Below are 17152 nucleotides of genomic sequence, written 5' to 3'. Positions count from 1 at the left end.
AGCATGCTACCTTGTGGAGCACTTCTTAGTGTTTGCACAAATTCAGCGTCATACGAGGCTCTTTCCAATATTTACAGAAATTACAACTGTGCAGTCCGTACCCCGACCGGAGGTGCTCAATTTGGGCTCTCTTCAAATTGCCATTATTAAAAGAATAAAAGCCCACCAATCGGCCCACCCAGATAGCTCAAAACTGTATTTAAGGCAATTGCTTTATTAAAAAGAGTAAAAGTACAAAAAGTATTTATTAAAACAAAGCTGTCTAAACTCGTCATTATGTTCACAATTGAGATGCACCTGCGTTGCTACCAATATCTAATTACACGTAAAATTGCTTTCGAAGCGACTTTCATAATTTGGTAACCTTTTTACGAAAATATTGAAGCAAACGCAAATAACTTTATTGTCTTTTGCTATCAACATACACAACATACAACATACATGTACTATTCTGGGTACTTACACTAGTTCGTCATAAATAGAGGAGAATAAGTAGGTACTTAAATACCTACATACATACTTATTTTGAATTCAGGTAAGTATAATGAGACATGCGTGCCATACTAGAACAGAAACCATTTGCTAAATATCTTGAGCATGCCATTAAATTCAAATTAGTATAAAATAAAAAACAAACGACACCGAAATTGTTTTATTTATTCCATCAAACGCGCCTTTCGAATCTAAATGTCTTCAAAATTAAATCAAATTACTTTAGAATGACTTCAACATAATCTTAAGCCTGATCTGACATGGATTTCGCATATCCTTTTATAATCTTGCTTGTAAAAACCTTAACCGACTTCGACAAATACCTACGTAAATGCTACAGATATTTTTAACCCGGTGGGCCTAAGTTTGATCAAAATTCGATCAGGCTCCGACCACCTAGATTTCGTACTACAAAGGTTTATAAAAACCAAATTAACTGGACCACCGCTGCCTTAGTGTGGTAAAAAGTGAAATAAAGTGTATACAGACGTTATTGAAGATTAAGCTTTATTGTAATTATAACGTGTACCTATATGTGAAAGTTTCAAAATGTTAGACTCATTGAGACGTTTATTTTCAGCGATGTTTTTAAATATTGCGCAAAGTATGGTTATAGGTATGCGATTTTTATTCTGTACTTCATGTATTCATAAATCATTGTTAGAAAATTCCCTTTTTAGTAAAATAATGTCATACATAAATTAAAGTTACCAAGTATTTTACCCTAGTGCCTAGTGCCTAGTGAATAGATACAATAAACATTTCACTGAATGTCGTGTATGTTCTATTTCAATTTCAATCAGCACCATAGGAAACATAGTAATTATTGGTAATACGGCAATTTGCATGCGGCCGCCATCCTCCCTGCTCATTAGGTCGTGTCACGCGTCATAACACTGATTAATTGGCCTCCGACGCTCGATGCGAATACAAAGAGATGTAAAAAAACAATGACAAGCAAGCAACGACCTTTCGGTAACGAGGAGCCGTCACTCAGGCGGGCGCGCCAGCATACACTTGACAAGTTCAATTTATATGCAACTCGATGCCTACACTCGTTCCCACTTGAATGATAGGCAATAAAGTCACGGCATCGATACCTATCGAAATTATCGCCGAATATTTTTCCAAACATTATCATAAAATATCGTGTGTATCAACGAAGTTTCTTTTCGATGCGAATCTTAATGCGAATTTATATCTCGTGCTCATTAAACGGGTAATCGATGAGGCAGTTCAAATAATATATTCGAAATCGAACTTATTGGGAGAAAATTACACGGGTACGGCATTATGATAAGCAAGACAGTAGTTAGTAACAGCCCGGGGACCGCACCACTTGGGTGGCTCGGCAGATGTTGCTCCGATTGATAAAAAAATCACATTTCAATTACTTTCATCGTTAGTTCATATTACGGACATTACACGTAAACACATCATCTTATGAATTTTAATGAGCTGTGTAATGAACGTGGTCAGATGAGCCGGCTCTCGAGATGTGCACGGAAAATATTTACTGAGTGGGTATCGTGTTACCACTTTCTAAATTAATAATTACGTGCTCGGCGACAACGACTGCTTCCAGTATATTTATATTTACGTAATAAGACGACGTTTAATTAAATGATGATACTCGTTCTTGCCAGTTTTAATGGAAATTAATCATGTAGGTGTTACCTACGGCGGATTGGACACCTTTCGTGTTCGGCTTAAGATTGATACGCAAACATCGCGTGACATAGCTTAGCAAACTTTAACGTTTGTCATCTCATACTCTTATGCCCGTTTTCACCAACAACCTCTTACCGTTTCCCTATCTAAATGCTACTTTTAATAAGGACCCCTCCCAATTTGACACCTACCTAAATTCATTTTCACCACACTTGTACATGGATCCCTTAAGTAAGTGACAGATTACTAGTTCTACAAACGATAATGCAAAGTCGATATTTTATCGATAAAATGATTTTTCTGTACTTCTTAAGAAATAAACGTCTATCGAGTATATATTACTAAAGCCTGTGAGTTTTTTTTCTTGTGATGTTATTTTAATTTAACTTAAACTCCATTACGCTATGTTTTATGCAATAAAACAGTAAAGAGGTTTTCTATAGGTGAATTTTTACCTATGTCATTCGCGCGTTTGTCAAATTGACTGATGTGTATGTGTACATAGAGTGAGGTTAATTTTGGGTTTATTATTGTTGAATAGATAAGTTTATTTTGGCAGAGAAGAGAAAACGAGGATAAACCTTTCTTACAGAAGAAAAAGACAAGCTAGTGAAATTGCTGACGTCTCATAGAGACACAATATTAAACAAAAAACGGATGGGACCACGAACGAAGCCAAAAACAAAGCTTGGATCCAGTCACAAATAGTTTTAATGCGACAGGAACCCTTTACAGGTAAATGTGAATAATAATATAGTGTATTAAGATATTGCCGTACAACTGTGTTCCTTGTTTTACTGTCGGCTTCATTGTATTTTTGTTCTCCATAAGTTGATGGATTTAAGTATGGGGTTAAAATTATATATTTATTTAGTTTCAGGTGGTGCGAGAAATTGGAAAGACGTGTAAAAACATGCTGCGCCCAGCCCACCTCAAATTGAATTGGTGCAGGAGGATGATGATAATGTTTGGTACATCATATGAGGACTAATATTAAAATATTTGTTTACTATCTTTGTTTTAATTTACATAATTTATTATGTTCAATGTTAGCCTACTTCTTACCTCCAGAGGGTATCCCCTATCACCTAGGAGATAGGCTCCTCCATATTCACTATTTTCGATCATTGGTATCTACTGCAGTTTTGGTATTTAAGGCCTATTCAAACCTGAGCGATATTCGCTGCCGCTGTGGGTAGAGGTAGATACCGCGCCGGTTTCGCTCAGGTATTTAGTATCAAGTATAGTTACCGGCACGGATATTGAGCTCTCGGCGGAAGAGTGGGGATCGCTTTGCGCACTGTACACAAGGCAATAAACCAATAAATGGCTTCTGCGCAGGTGAAGGTCAGGGCTCAATATCCGTGCCGATAACTATACCGCGGCTAGAGCGACCTGAGCGATATCCACTGCTGCTGTGGGTAGAAGTACATACCGCGCGGCAGCAGCGGCATGCATCCCGAACATCAACAGTAATATTAACGCATACCCACTGGGTTTTCTCTGCCGTAGACGGTAGCGAATACCGCTTAGGTCTGAATAGGCCTATAGTTGTCCCGGCCACCGCGAAACTACATCAGTGATTACCAGATTTGCATCTGTTATGGTCTGTATATTTATGGACATGCAGGACTTCCTATTTTTGAATAATTCAGCGACATCACGACCTAGCAAGTGCATTCATAGCAAGTGATAATCTTATAAAAAAGTCATGATCATCGTACTTATTTCTCAGACATCTGCTCTTTCACGTAAGATAGGTACGTGGTCTTCTAATGATTATTATTTTACATATCCACAACCTCCACAGCTTCTAAACTTTCTAAAAGTTTACGTTTCATTTTTTTTTTGCTTTTTAAACATGGTATTTTTGGTGTTACATAACATATAAAGGTACATTTCACTATCCATCGCCAGAAACGGTTCAAAATATGTTTGTATTCTGTAATGATAATGATAGGAGTTGTTTAAGCAGGCATCATTCGGGCCCCCAAGTTTAAGTGAAATTTTTAGGTTAAAATTGACACCTAGGCTTTGGTGAAAATGAAATTCTTATTAAGTGTTCCGTAAATGCTCCCTAAATTTAGGTATTCGTTGGTGAAAACGGGCATTAGCATTCTAATTAAGACTGTCCAAGTGAATTAAATCATCGAAATTTAATGTACTTAAACCTAAAGGTTGATAGACACGTAAATGGTGGCCCGAAACATAAAAGATTTATTTTCTTCGTTTGCCAAAAATAAATTGAGTTCTTAGACATGAAAATTGTGTAAATAATTAGTGGACGCAGCGATTATGGCAAATTGCAGCCGCAGGTGCAATAATTCTTCAATACCCGTCATTAGTGTCGGGACAGCGCAAACAAACGGTTATAATTGAATGTTTGACGAATTAGTGCGACCACCAGAGACGACCACGCGGTGGTTCCATATGAATGGATATGTATTTGATTTGTTTGCATTTATGTGGGAGGAGTTACAGTTAAAACAAAAGCAACGCTGGGTCGTATAACCATGCTTTAAAATGCCATTTTATTCTACCATACTCTCATTGGTTGTGAAGCGAGACGTAAAAAGCCTAGGTAACCGATTTCTGTGAACTAGTAGAGGAATAGAACTATGTAATTTGTCAGCGAGATTACCTGAAACTGCTATTTCTATGCAAATTGATATTTCATGACACGCTCGGTTTAAGAAAGCTGTTGTAATTCTCAACCTGTTATTAGAAGAGGCTGATAATATCATTTCACAGTAGGAAAGCGTGACAACACAATGAGTTACTAGTGAGACAAGTAAGTAATCATGACGTACCTATGGGACGGATCAAATTATTTATTGACGATGTTGAATATATTCATGGCTTGTAATAGCTACCAGCTTTGTAATATCTTAAACATTTGTCTTTTGCGAATTATTTATTTACAGTTAATTATATTTTTTTTTTTGGAACCTTTGAATACTTGAGTAGCGATCACCGCAACTGGGGAAGCTTTTCCCAGGCCTGAAATGGATGCAGTTCTGTAGTTGAATGAGTGATATTTTGAAGATGTCACTGCTCTTATGGGTTTGGTTTCATGACATGGGATTTTTGTAATAAAACTTCTCATTATTATATTCATACTTTTATTTCTAGATTAATGGCATATTTCTTTTAGGTACATTTATTACTCATATTCTTAAATAATATCACGTTATTCTCTTAATAATTTACATTGAGACGGCAAATTGTTATAATTGTTTACAATTAAAATAAACTACAAAATTGTTCATACAACATTCGATTAATTACAATAATAAGATGCAAACATAAATACACATCATTTGACATTACTTAGGTATGTAGTACTACGAAAGGCTTAATATTTCTTCACTCATACAATTAAATTAACTACAAACTAAATGTATGTTAAAAATAAACTGTCCTCGATCGGTAACTGGTAAAGGAAGACCATAATGACTACTGGTTTATTCCGGTAACGTAACTAAATGAATATTGAGCGTAAATCAATCAACAATTATTTATCATTGCGATCAAGTAGGTATATATTACATGTTAAACATTAACATACGCCTATGTAATGGAAGACTATACGATTTTGCTGTATAAGGCACACAGAATTCTATCATATCAATTACATTCAAACATTGACCGTCAAGCGCTCAACATTTGCATAAACTCGTATTTACAAAAGCTTTAAGCAAACTAATTGTACAATGAAGAAAAATAATTAATGGCACTAGTTATGACCTAATCTACTTTAATGAATACAACGTAGTAATGCTACGTGACGCTACGTAAATGATACATGAAATACTGCCTCAGATGTCATCTGCGAATATACACGATAATATTCTATAAGTTACAACTAAAATAAACCTCTCGTTAAACAAAGGAATTATACACTCTCATCAAAATTATATCTATAAATTCTATCACACATTCTAAACTGTCCGATCAAGTAACTCAAGTAAAAGTCGCTCTCGTTGCCGAAAGCATTTAATCTGTACTATCTATCACTAGGAACTATATTCTGTCGTATTTGACATACTAATATATACAGCTAAAATATATCACAGAGTTATGCAAGGAATGGAGGGAGCGTCACCATGGTCTCCAAGGCTTTTCTTCTGGGGGTTGTTTCCTTGTGACGAGGGCAAGAGGGGCTGAGTCTTCGTTTGGTGGAGGAGTCCCCCAACCTGAGCTGGCGGGGGAATAGCATCGGGTTTCCGAAGACGTGGAGGACGCAGCATCACGCGGGGATAGAGGTACCAGCGTGGGGAGGGCACCCAAAGTGCTGGCATTCACCCCTGCTGGTAAAACGAGCGCGATGTCGCCATTCGATAACCTCGTCGGTACCAGTCGCACGCCCGAACCAGGACCCGCTGAAATAATAGAAAATAGTTAGCACACTGACAAATACAAATCAACTTATTTATTTAGTCTTTATTTATGTCGCAATTTGAATCCCCAAAATGTGTACACCTATGACTCAGTAATGACTAATGATATAAGGATGTAATATTGAGGACGCTTGATACTTACCAGATATAAAAATAGTTGAGTGTTGCGTTGGAGGCGCGTCTTCAACGTCGGACGGCGGCGTGGGTGCCCCGGCAGGCCTGGCTCCCGGCGCATTGACACACCCTTCCAAATGCCTGACAAGCCTCCTCCTTAGCGCAGGCTCTATGCCCTGGAACTTTGACACTTCGGTGACGCAGTGCCGGTACCCCGCACGGAACCGGTCCGGGGAACCCGCGCCTTCAGACCGAAGCCCTTCTAAATGCTTCACAGTCATTTCTAAGATGTCAGCCTTTTCTAGTTTGGAGTGTCTCGCCGGCTGTAACAAGGACGAAATAATTGTTAGGAACCTTGACGTTCTACATGATTTGCTCGTCTTTGGAGCAAGAGTAAATAAGTATTCAAACGTTTAAAGAGATATTAAACGTCTAGCCGTCAATGCAAATGTTTAAAGCCTATAAATACTCGCGCAAAGACCTAATATTTGATTTGAACTTACGTCTTTTTTCATAGCATCTAAAATTAGAGCCTTGAGTTCGTTTAGGCAGTTGTTGATGCGCGCCCGTCGCCTCTTCTCCATAATCGGCTTGTTGCTCTGTAACAACGCAAACGTTTCGTTAATAAACAGTCACAGTTAAAACATACACTTGATAATAGGCAGGTATCCTTGCGACTTGCGTCAACACGCCGCATTTGCATCCATTAGCAACACGTGTACGAGCTAAATGTTACACGCAAGGTTAAGGCTCACTCTAGCACAAAGAGGTACATAGGATAATACGTGAATTTTACATTTGTATTACACGGTCACGCGACGCATTGGTTACCAAGCGGACAGTTTTGACACCATGCTAAATATTTATTATCAGTCATACGAGTTCGTGGTAAGTTCGTGTATTGTAGTATTATTTATGCTGTGTATAAACAACATTGTTATCGCTTTATCGCCGGGTGACACCAAGTAAGGCGCGTGACAAAAAGAGCCATTAATCTCTGGTTACACGGCAGTGACGGCGCGTGCGACTGCCTCAAGGTGAAGGTCGTCCGTGTCGTGATTGGCTGCGCGCGCGCCGTGACGCTGAATCACGCGTGGCGGGACCACGTGATGATCAAACGACCGATATACCAACTAATGTGTAACACGGCGACGCCATCCCTTTGTTACATCCTGATAACTGCTTGCTTTTCAAACCTTATCAATGATCAGCGATGCCTGTCTCTCTGTTCTGGCGCGAATCCAAAGCAAGAAGATCAAATAATTTTTATATAAAATTTCTCGGAATTGGCACTATGTCCGATAAATAGTGGCCGTCTCGTCTATCACATTTGAACTTCTACGAATTCGTTTCGTTAGCACAGTGGTTCGAAGTACACAGACGTCACGGTTACGCGTTCAAAATTAGCTCTCGCTAACGTGTGACCGATACGCCAAAGTCAGACGGTGAGGCAGTTTATATTTTCGCACGAAATATAGAACGTGGTGGAGGGCAGAGGCGCGTACGATGGCGGGAAATGCCCGACGCCTTCCGCACGAGACTGCTTCCGCAGTCGAGGATAAAGAACCCCCATGTTTTATACGCTCGAGCTTGCAGGCGAAAATAATTAGCGTCCCGATAACGATACCTACTTACGTATTTGTACATTCAATATTTTCGACGTCTCTAAAAATAAGATCGCAAATTGAAAATCACGAGCGACTGTATTTATTTTTTAAATTCGTAGATAAGTACATAGTACCACGCCTACCATTTATCACATTTATAGCACCTACGTAACAAGCGGCGAGCCTTTATCCAACGTCTAAAGTCTAAACACAAAACCTCTGATGAAAAAAACCATATGGAAAAACTCTGTAACATTGAATGTATTTCATTTATGTTATGAAACAAATGCTTTAAACGAGTTAACAATAGATAAATGCATTACATCATGTAGATGTAGAAAGAAAATCCCGCCATAGATTTTCTAGTTTATATTTTCTGCGCGTGCGTTCGAAGCGTGGCTCACGTAGAGCACATTAACGTAATTACACTGGAGTGCAAATTGCCGGGGCCAGCGCGACATAACTCGCGCCTTCAGTTAGTGTTTATTGAGAGATGACACACAGATTGACATGCGCGTTATTTATTATCATCAGTGTTTATGATGATTTATGTAACTGCGTGTTCGAGTTTTATGGCGTGGAGTGTACGATTGGAAAAAAAATCAATAGTTGGAGATTAATTTTTATATTAAATACACACGTGCCAAGATGATAAATATCATGACAATGAAATATATTATTAATAATAAAAAAAACAAATAAAAAACATGAAAGGGAAAATTCACAGAGAAACTCGCGTGCCTAGTTTTCCGCAGATCGTAAAGACGCCGTGCCGCCGACGGCGCCCCAGCCGCGCGGAGGCGGCGGCACGTGGGACCGGGCGCCCTGCGGCGTCGCGGCGCCCCGATATAGCCAACTCACACATACACACCCACAGTCTACAGTCACCCACTATAGCCAACTCACACATACACACACCTCTACGAGTCTACAGTCCACAGCCACCCACTTTACACCCGCGGCAAGTGCAAACGCGCCATTTCAATTATCGCGTATATTTCTGTATGTATAAGCTGCTAACAAAATACCTGTCATGCGGCTCAAAGGAAACATGACGTTAGTTACACGCTTACATATTACAATTGCCTTTACAAAATGTCAATAATAGCCGCCTGTTTGAAGCCGCTGTTCTTCAAGCATCTTCTAAATATCAGCTAACGTGTGACGTTTATTTTGATAGCGAGCGAGAGGAGTCAATGTCCCATTGACCCAAAACAAAAAATGTTATCTGTCGCGACACGCTATCTGTCATGCATTCACGACCGCGGCTCGTTCCATGTGAGTGTCGGTGATAACGTCAGCTGATAGTCTCGGATAACAGGTGGGCGATAAGGGCAGCACGCAGCCTTTAATCGATAAGTACGTGAACCCACGAAGATATCATGTGGAAGACCACCTGTGACCCTTACAAACAAATTGCAAAAATATGATAAATTCTTGCCTAGCCTTCTTGTAAATTGAATTCAGTCTTCTTCGTTAAGTTACATTTTTGAAGTAGGTTGGGTTCCTGGGGCCCGATTCTCCTAAGTTAACAATGTCAAAATCTAATAGACATCGAATCGCAATATGATCGTAATAGCAGTTTTAACCATATCGGGCATTCTGCTACTAATAAAAGACCAATCGTATTCGATTGACATTTGATTGGTTTGCGATTGGTCTGCTATTTTGGTGATTTTGGCCTATACGGTAGTTTGCTCTACAATCATATTGCAATAGTTAATCATTTGCAGACAAAATGATTCATTATTGAATGACAGAAAAGGATAAAAACGTTTATTTCAAAGAAAAAATAGCGGAATGCCACTTACGTTTCAATCGTAATCGAGTCGGGATTGGATCGCAGTCGAACGTAAATCGAATGTTTTTAAGTAAAATTAGGAGAATCGTGCCCCTGGATTGACGATTTCTGTAGAAATTTCGCTATGATCCTCAGTTTCTCAAACTTTATGTGCCAGTCTATGCGTGCTTATTACAATTAACCTCTAATTACATCATTATCACGCATTGTCCAACGTCCAGTGGGACTTCTGTGCGGTTCGCACAACGGTTCGTTTACGTAACGCTTGGCCCGACATGCGGAATGGATTTAGTCTCGGGCGCCGCACACACGTGCCGTCAGGGTTATCAACTGTCTGCAGAGACGTAGTGGCTGTGGGTTATCACGCTAACGATTACTTTTCTATTGTTGTCCAAGCTCATAAGTCACCCGAAAGTGTGAAAATTCTAACATGAATTGTACCACGAACTTGTTCAGAGATACGCTGAAATGCTATTCCATTCTTAACTCTCCTATTAATAAGTCGATCGCTATTCGCTTCCCGCTCTATTCCCCATAAGTCTATCAAGTGCCACTTCATCACACTCTGTACAAAATTCCCAGTGACATTCCTAATAGATATTAACGTGGATCGAATGGGACGGGAGACATGATCAAGTCGTCAATTTCTGTTGGCTAGGAGCTGAGTCACGCGATGCACCGTGGTTACACAGAGTGCCGTGTCATGGGCGATGGCGCTCTTGAATACAGGGGAACACAACATTTGTAGTTGTTTTGCTGTAGCTTAAGGTTAACTAATTTTGAAAGTTTATTGTGTCCACATTGTAAAAGAAAAATAGTGTTTTTGTTTAATATATGCCTCTGGACAAAACATAGTTACTTTTGAACATTCCATTAGTATGATAACTTATAGGGGTATCATTCAGTGCTCCTACATAGATAGGGGCCAGACGCGGCGTCTATTTTACCTCGTATCCCTATTCATGAGTAACCACAGCAACGTTCGCACTTCGCAGGTTGAGTGCCTCTGTGTCAGACGGTTATTTTGTTCTGTCTGGCAGTCGCCCAGTGGTCAATACATTCGTATCGCCTAAATCTGCACGTTTGACAGGTCGGTGCTAATGCACGCGATTAATAGCGAAGCGACGCAGCGACGCAGGCAGGCGCCGACCTTCTGAAAGATAAGTCGTTTAATCGGCGCATGCGTCGGTGTTGCTCCTACCGCTTTGTTCGCGAACGGACATGTAGGTGATTCATGATAGTTTGATGTATTGCGCACTGAGAATTGTAATGAAACGTTCATAGATAATGCAAGTGAATAAGTTAAAACACCTACAATAAGTAAAATAGGTACTAGTGTACTTACATACATACATGTAGGAGATTATTATATCTCAATTTGAAGAGCCTTTTAAAATAGTGAACGTCAAGTTGTAAGTATGAGGAAGTAGGAATTGAACAAGTTATTACACCAACTTACAGCATCAATTACGCCGCCTCTATCATTAGTCGTAATGATGGCTCGGAAGATTAATTAACGTATCTTTGATGTGAAACGATTAATATTGAACGGTGTTATCTAAGAGGTTTATTTATACAGCGTTTAATTAAAAGACGTCAGTCATTCGGCGGATTCACAGAATCTTCGAAATATCAGCGAGCGGTGATCTTTGATGAATGTTAAATGTTTGAAATAAAAGGTCCGCTGGGGTTTAATACTTGATGGATCTTATAATACGTGTTCTTTGACGAGAGGCTATTTTCCAATTCAATATTAAATCTCATCATCTTCTTTTTGTAACTTAACTTAAATAACGTATCTAGTGAAAGTACTTTCAGTAGTTCGCTGTCCATCTCCAAGCTAGCTACAGCACTGAGTAAAGAGTTCGCCTTCTGCGCGTGCCAGTCAGTTGGCACTTGGCACTGGTTGCCAGTAGCAGCGGCTGGCATGCGCTTGGCAGCCACGCGCCGGCCGCGGCGTCGCGTGCCAACGCGTGGGAGCGGACGGCGAACTTCCGCCACTATAATAGTATGCCAGACGTCTAGATGTGATACAAGACGATGCTTTTTTGTTTAGAACAGCTAGACGTGTTATGACGATGTATTGCTATGAAATTAGTTTGAGCCAGCAATATTTATAAGTGTTGTAATCCTGTTTGCGTTTTGAGATTTCGTCGAAGAAAATACCGACATATTTGTGTTGAATCATATTTCTAACTAGCTTTCCGCCCGCGGCTTCGCCCGCGTGGAATTCGGTTATGTTGCGGTATAAATCACAACTATAAGAAAACTTCTCATTCCCACGGAAAAATCTAAGAAGCGCGATGTAACTCTGGATACGATTAGTTGTTAAACCAAAACTGAATGGTACACTATATTATACGTTTTCCCTTGTGGAGCAAAAACATGCAGATTTTGGGCACTGGAAACCCGGGAACACGCTACATAGAGCTGACCATGCGAAAAGCAATGTTTTTCTAAGTGTACTCCAGCAACCCTTAGAATTTGGCCTTGTGCTTTATTAATGGTCATTGTCATCCCTCGGGAATTCCTAATTTTCGGGGATTCATTATCGTATCATTTAGCTTCTAAAACATGTTTATATTCGTTTGCAATATATTACCTTGTTTTAAACGACACACAGCGCCATCTACAATCCATCCATCAACAATATTTTTGTTTTCCCTCGGGAACATCTATTTTTTTCGGGATAAAAAGTACCCTATTATTTAATCCGGACTTCTAACTTTACGTCTGCAAAATTTCAAAGCAATCGGTTCAGTAGTTACGGCGTGAAAGCGGAACAAACAAACAAACAAACAAACAAACTCACTTTCCGATTTATAATATTAGTAAGGATACTACTGTTAATTGTTAAAACAATATCTCTCCGCTAAAGAGACTTTAAAACAAGCCATAAAAGGCGTGCTCCGAGCCTACGACTTCCACGATACAATCACGAAGCCTTATCTAGCCGCGGTAGGTCACTGTAGGCAGTATCGGTCTGTGGTGTCGACGCGTGGGCGTTAGGCCGGTCACACGCGACGCGCCGACGGCTTATCTCACGGCAGCCATGATGTTTATCATCGCATGATGGATTGCCGGCCGCCTAATAGCTTCCTCCAGTCAGGAGACGAGACGCGTGTAATTACGCGTCAGCATCCATCTACTGTCTACGTGTCGTTTAGCGTGATTAATATGGAGACTGATAGATCAGACAGTTGATAGGACCGACAGCCTTTCAAATAGTATCATATTAACTGACGTCGCCTGAGCGAGTGCAGGGCGTGTCTGAAGAATGCATGGTTCTTTGATTGCTCATATTCACATATTCAATTCGAATGCATTGTTTCAGAATCCTTTTTCCAATATTCCTTAGCACCGAGATTTAATTTCGGCATTATACATACTTAATATCAAGCGACATTTTCAGATAGTCACCTCTACATCTAGCGACAGTCGTAAAAGCACATCGCTGACAGGTCTGGGGCTACTCATTCATTATGCTATCCTATGACGCATTCTAGCGTCCTGGTGTAGGCGACGGCCGGTGGGGGGGAAGGGGGGACGTTCCCACGACAATTAGCCCACGGCGTGTCACCCACGCGACGCCCACGCCTCCACTGACTCACGTTCCTACCGTCTGGACGGCTCCGAGGGCTGGCGACACCGTAATCATATAATTTATGGATTTTGGCAGCGAATTTTAGAACGTGTATCTTAACAGAAGTATGTAGGTAGGTATGTCGGTCTGATCGGAGGGGTGGGCCGACTTGACAAGTTATAGTGACGTTTTCCAATGTTACTGTTACAGCCTTTTTATCGTCCCACTGCTGGGCACAGGCCTCCTCTCGCACGGAGAAGGATTGAAGTATTCCAATGTTAAAAGCACAGAAATTATTATAGGTCGACAACGCGTGAAAGTTCACTTCCATTTACCATTTAAATGGCAGCACACTTGGCACGTATTTCAGGAAAGTTTTCATGTATGTATCATGTGATATGCATACAAACAAGGAAGCGTGCTCCCACGTGCGTTATCAATACGCACATTAGGTACTTGATATAATTACGATATGGTATATCTTTGAAGTGATATGAGCTCATAATATCTGACCACTGTGCTGCTGCATAAGTGATAATGGTATGTTGATGTTACTAGTGCGAGTTTTGCAAGGTAACTTTTTCGATGCGATTATATTATCATACCATTTAATCACGTAGCGCTGATCTTAGAATTGTTTATTTAAAAAAGACTGTCATCGGTACTTGGTAGTATTACGCTCGCGCTGACTTTTGCGAGTATAAACATTATTATAAGACAAAATAAATGAAGATTTAATATCTAAATCATGTGATGTAGCATCCACCCTCCGAGCCTTTTTCCCAACGATGTTGGGGTCGGCTTCCAGTCCAGTGTGATGTAGCATAGGACTCTTAATTTCAATAGGGTTATAATTAAGTATCGAGTGCGAAGGATCACAAACTCGGAATCAATACTTAGGTGATAACCCTGGGCTGCTAGTAAGTCGGCTCGAGTGGCTGGCAAGATAAGAGGGATGCGATGTGGGTGGCGCCGCGCCGTGTTGCATTATTTGCTGTTAACGCTCGCGTAGGATTAACCGCTCGAAGCCGAAGCGACGCTGCGTGGGAAAATGTTTGCGCCGTTTAAATGTTAATTAAACCCACAAGAACCAAAGTAAAAAAAAGCTTCCTACATTTCGCACAAAACGACCTTGTGGTTTTTGCAGCACGATTGGAAAAACAACAATTGCTGGTGTTAAACATCGAATATAAAATTGGAAAACTGTTGAACATTAATGTGATTTAAAACGCACTAGCATTTCAAATTCTAATGTGGTTGTTTTCATACAAGGAACCGTCTCCTACGCTTAGTTGTCGCGGCACACGTCACGGGTTTTCCTGCAACCGGCTGGGTGACAAACGAGACAAATTCGCCGATATGTGTAAGCTGTGGTGTAAGCCAACTATTTCAGACATGACCTTCAGACAGTTTACAGTCAACACATCGTCGCTAGGATTCCGCGGTGCAACTGCAGCTGTACCATTATCAACAGGCATATGTATTTCTCCTAGTTATATGTGTTCGTTGAAAAATACCTTAACTTTAAAAAACTATGCTACCAAATTATCCGCTTAAACTATGAACAACTTTTCAATCAGTCTACAGATTTGTCTGTAAAATTCCTGAAGTAGCTTATCTAGGTAACTGAAAATCGTAGGCCAAGATACCTAGGCATATAGGTACAAGTATTACATAGTGTATATAAAACGGTATAGCCCAGTTCGTGATTTGCACATCTTGGTGAAACCGTGACAACAGTCAGTTGGCGACGCCTCGCTAAAATATTAACTGACGTGATGCACCAACCAGCGGAGCTAAGTAGGAATATATTCCAGTCTAAGTTAAACAATAAATACACGATTATAACATGTGTTTCTATAGTTAAGGAAAGTATATTTTTCCGCTATTTTACTTAAGATGTATCTACTTGAGTGTAACTGAACAAAATATATATTTTTCAGTTACTACCTGGTAAGGAAGTTATAAAAATGGACACCCCAACATAATAAATCAGAATTGTTAGTAAGTAGACAAAACATATGTAACACCTAAAATGATAGTGGGTACAATAATTAATGAGACAGTAATTAAATATTTCAGGCGCTACAAATCCGCGACGTAGAGTCTACGCCGCGCTTCTAGATTTCAGGCTACAGCTATGACTACACTTTTGGACTGAATTTTCGCTGGAATAGTTGAATAATTATATCCTGTGTTATTTTATGAGTAAGTGTCATTATAGTAACGAAGTATAAAAAATGAAATTTTATATATAAAAAATTAAAAATATTACGCGTTGATGTCTTTCTTTAATAACATAAAATCCTCTAAATAAAAGATAACTCTAAAAAAAATCTTAATCCCAAATAGCTATGTGTACCATATCGACTTCTAACATAATCACATATTGTAAACAAATAAAAAGAGAGCTGAAACTCACCCTTCTATTATCACCACTCTTCTTCTGGTCAACCTGCGTCGCTGAAGGGCTCATATTCACCACCACAGGGTTAGAAGCCTGCTGGGGATTGCCGGCAATACCCGTCACCATAGTTACTACTTAACACTTCACTTAAAAAAACATCCAAATTCAAGTCCGTCGTACGTAAGTGCAATCACAGCATCGTTGGAGCGAGGAGCGTGGAGCGTGGGTACGTGCGCTCGGTGCCGCGGTTGACGCGCGACTGAGCGGTGTTCGTCGTGCCGTCGTGCGGCTCGCCGGGACGCGAGGCAGGCACGCGCGCCCTGCACGAGGCGCGGGGCCGCGGCGCGAGGCGTCTCGCGTGCCTCCGCGTTATTACACCGAGCTCCATTATCATACGTCACGTTTTGTTTTTTTTTTTGTGTGTGAGATTAGTGCGTTATGCTAATGACGTCATCTTTCTTTTTGATTGTTTATGTTAGGTTAATAAATTGTCTGAACTATTTTCTTTATATGATGCTAAGTTTAGTTACATGATACTTATCTTTCAGCAGTTAGGTATAGAACTAAAAAACTAAACAATATTGCGATCAGCTCTAATTACATGACGCAATTAGCAAGGGCATTGAATGTGAACCACCTTTGATAAAAGATACAGTCAATGACATTTGTATACCAAAACGGAATGAACCGTAACGTTCGGTAAACGTAGCCAAATTACGCATCAGTATTATCAGTAGACGGCGCAGGTCACGCTATAGTACAATGGAGCTGCGCACTTATTATTCAAACACGGCCGAGTCTGACATCAGTCGCGACGCCGCTCTCCTCTAATGTATTGACACTGAGCATAAATTTGTTCGCGTCTACCGACCGACATCAAAGAGGCCGCCCGTCGCTGATGCAGCCTCTGTTTTGCATATGCAAAGGTTCGGGCCAGCCCACCCGCTAGCATTGTCCTACATGCTTGAGATCTTTATTCAAATGATCTATTGTGTTACTGAACGCAGCTAATTAGGCCTTAAGAAATGTCAACTACATAGTGATGTAAGGACGGGAAAGCGCCTTGTGCACACCATG

General features: G+C 40.2%; 1 protein-coding gene and 1 long non-coding RNA gene across 3 annotated transcripts; one reads left to right on the top strand and one right to left on the bottom strand.

The window, feature by feature from the left end:
- The first annotated feature begins 2262 nt into the window (after positions 1-2262).
- On the top strand, positions 2263-3173 carry LOC135117254 (uncharacterized). Of its 2 annotated transcripts, XR_010276745.1 has the most exons (3): positions 2266-2513; positions 2756-2898; positions 3038-3173. It is a non-coding gene; the product is annotated as an uncharacterized LOC135117254 (long non-coding RNA). The 2 variants fall into 2 exon arrangements; XR_010276744.1 differs by having other exon boundaries at positions 2263-2898.
- Positions 3174-5271: 2098 nt separating this feature from the next.
- Positions 5272-16384, bottom strand: LOC110374736 (protein hairy). Its single transcript, XM_021332582.3, has 4 exons — positions 16091-16384; positions 7181-7276; positions 6706-7000; positions 5272-6545 (listed from the first exon to the last, which is right to left on the bottom strand). The coding sequence occupies exons 1-4, from the start codon at positions 16199-16201 to the stop codon at positions 6265-6267; spliced, it is 783 nt and encodes a 260-aa protein (XP_021188257.3). The 5' UTR covers positions 16202-16384; the 3' UTR covers positions 5272-6264.
- Positions 16385-17152: the final 768 nt, after the last annotated feature.

The sequence above is a fragment of the Helicoverpa armigera genome, chromosome 8 (genome assembly GCF_030705265.1).
Source record: "Helicoverpa armigera isolate CAAS_96S chromosome 8, ASM3070526v1, whole genome shotgun sequence".
NCBI classification, from domain to species: Eukaryota; Metazoa; Arthropoda; class Insecta; order Lepidoptera; family Noctuidae; genus Helicoverpa; species Helicoverpa armigera.
This window is presented reverse-complemented; position numbering and strand designations above follow the sequence as displayed.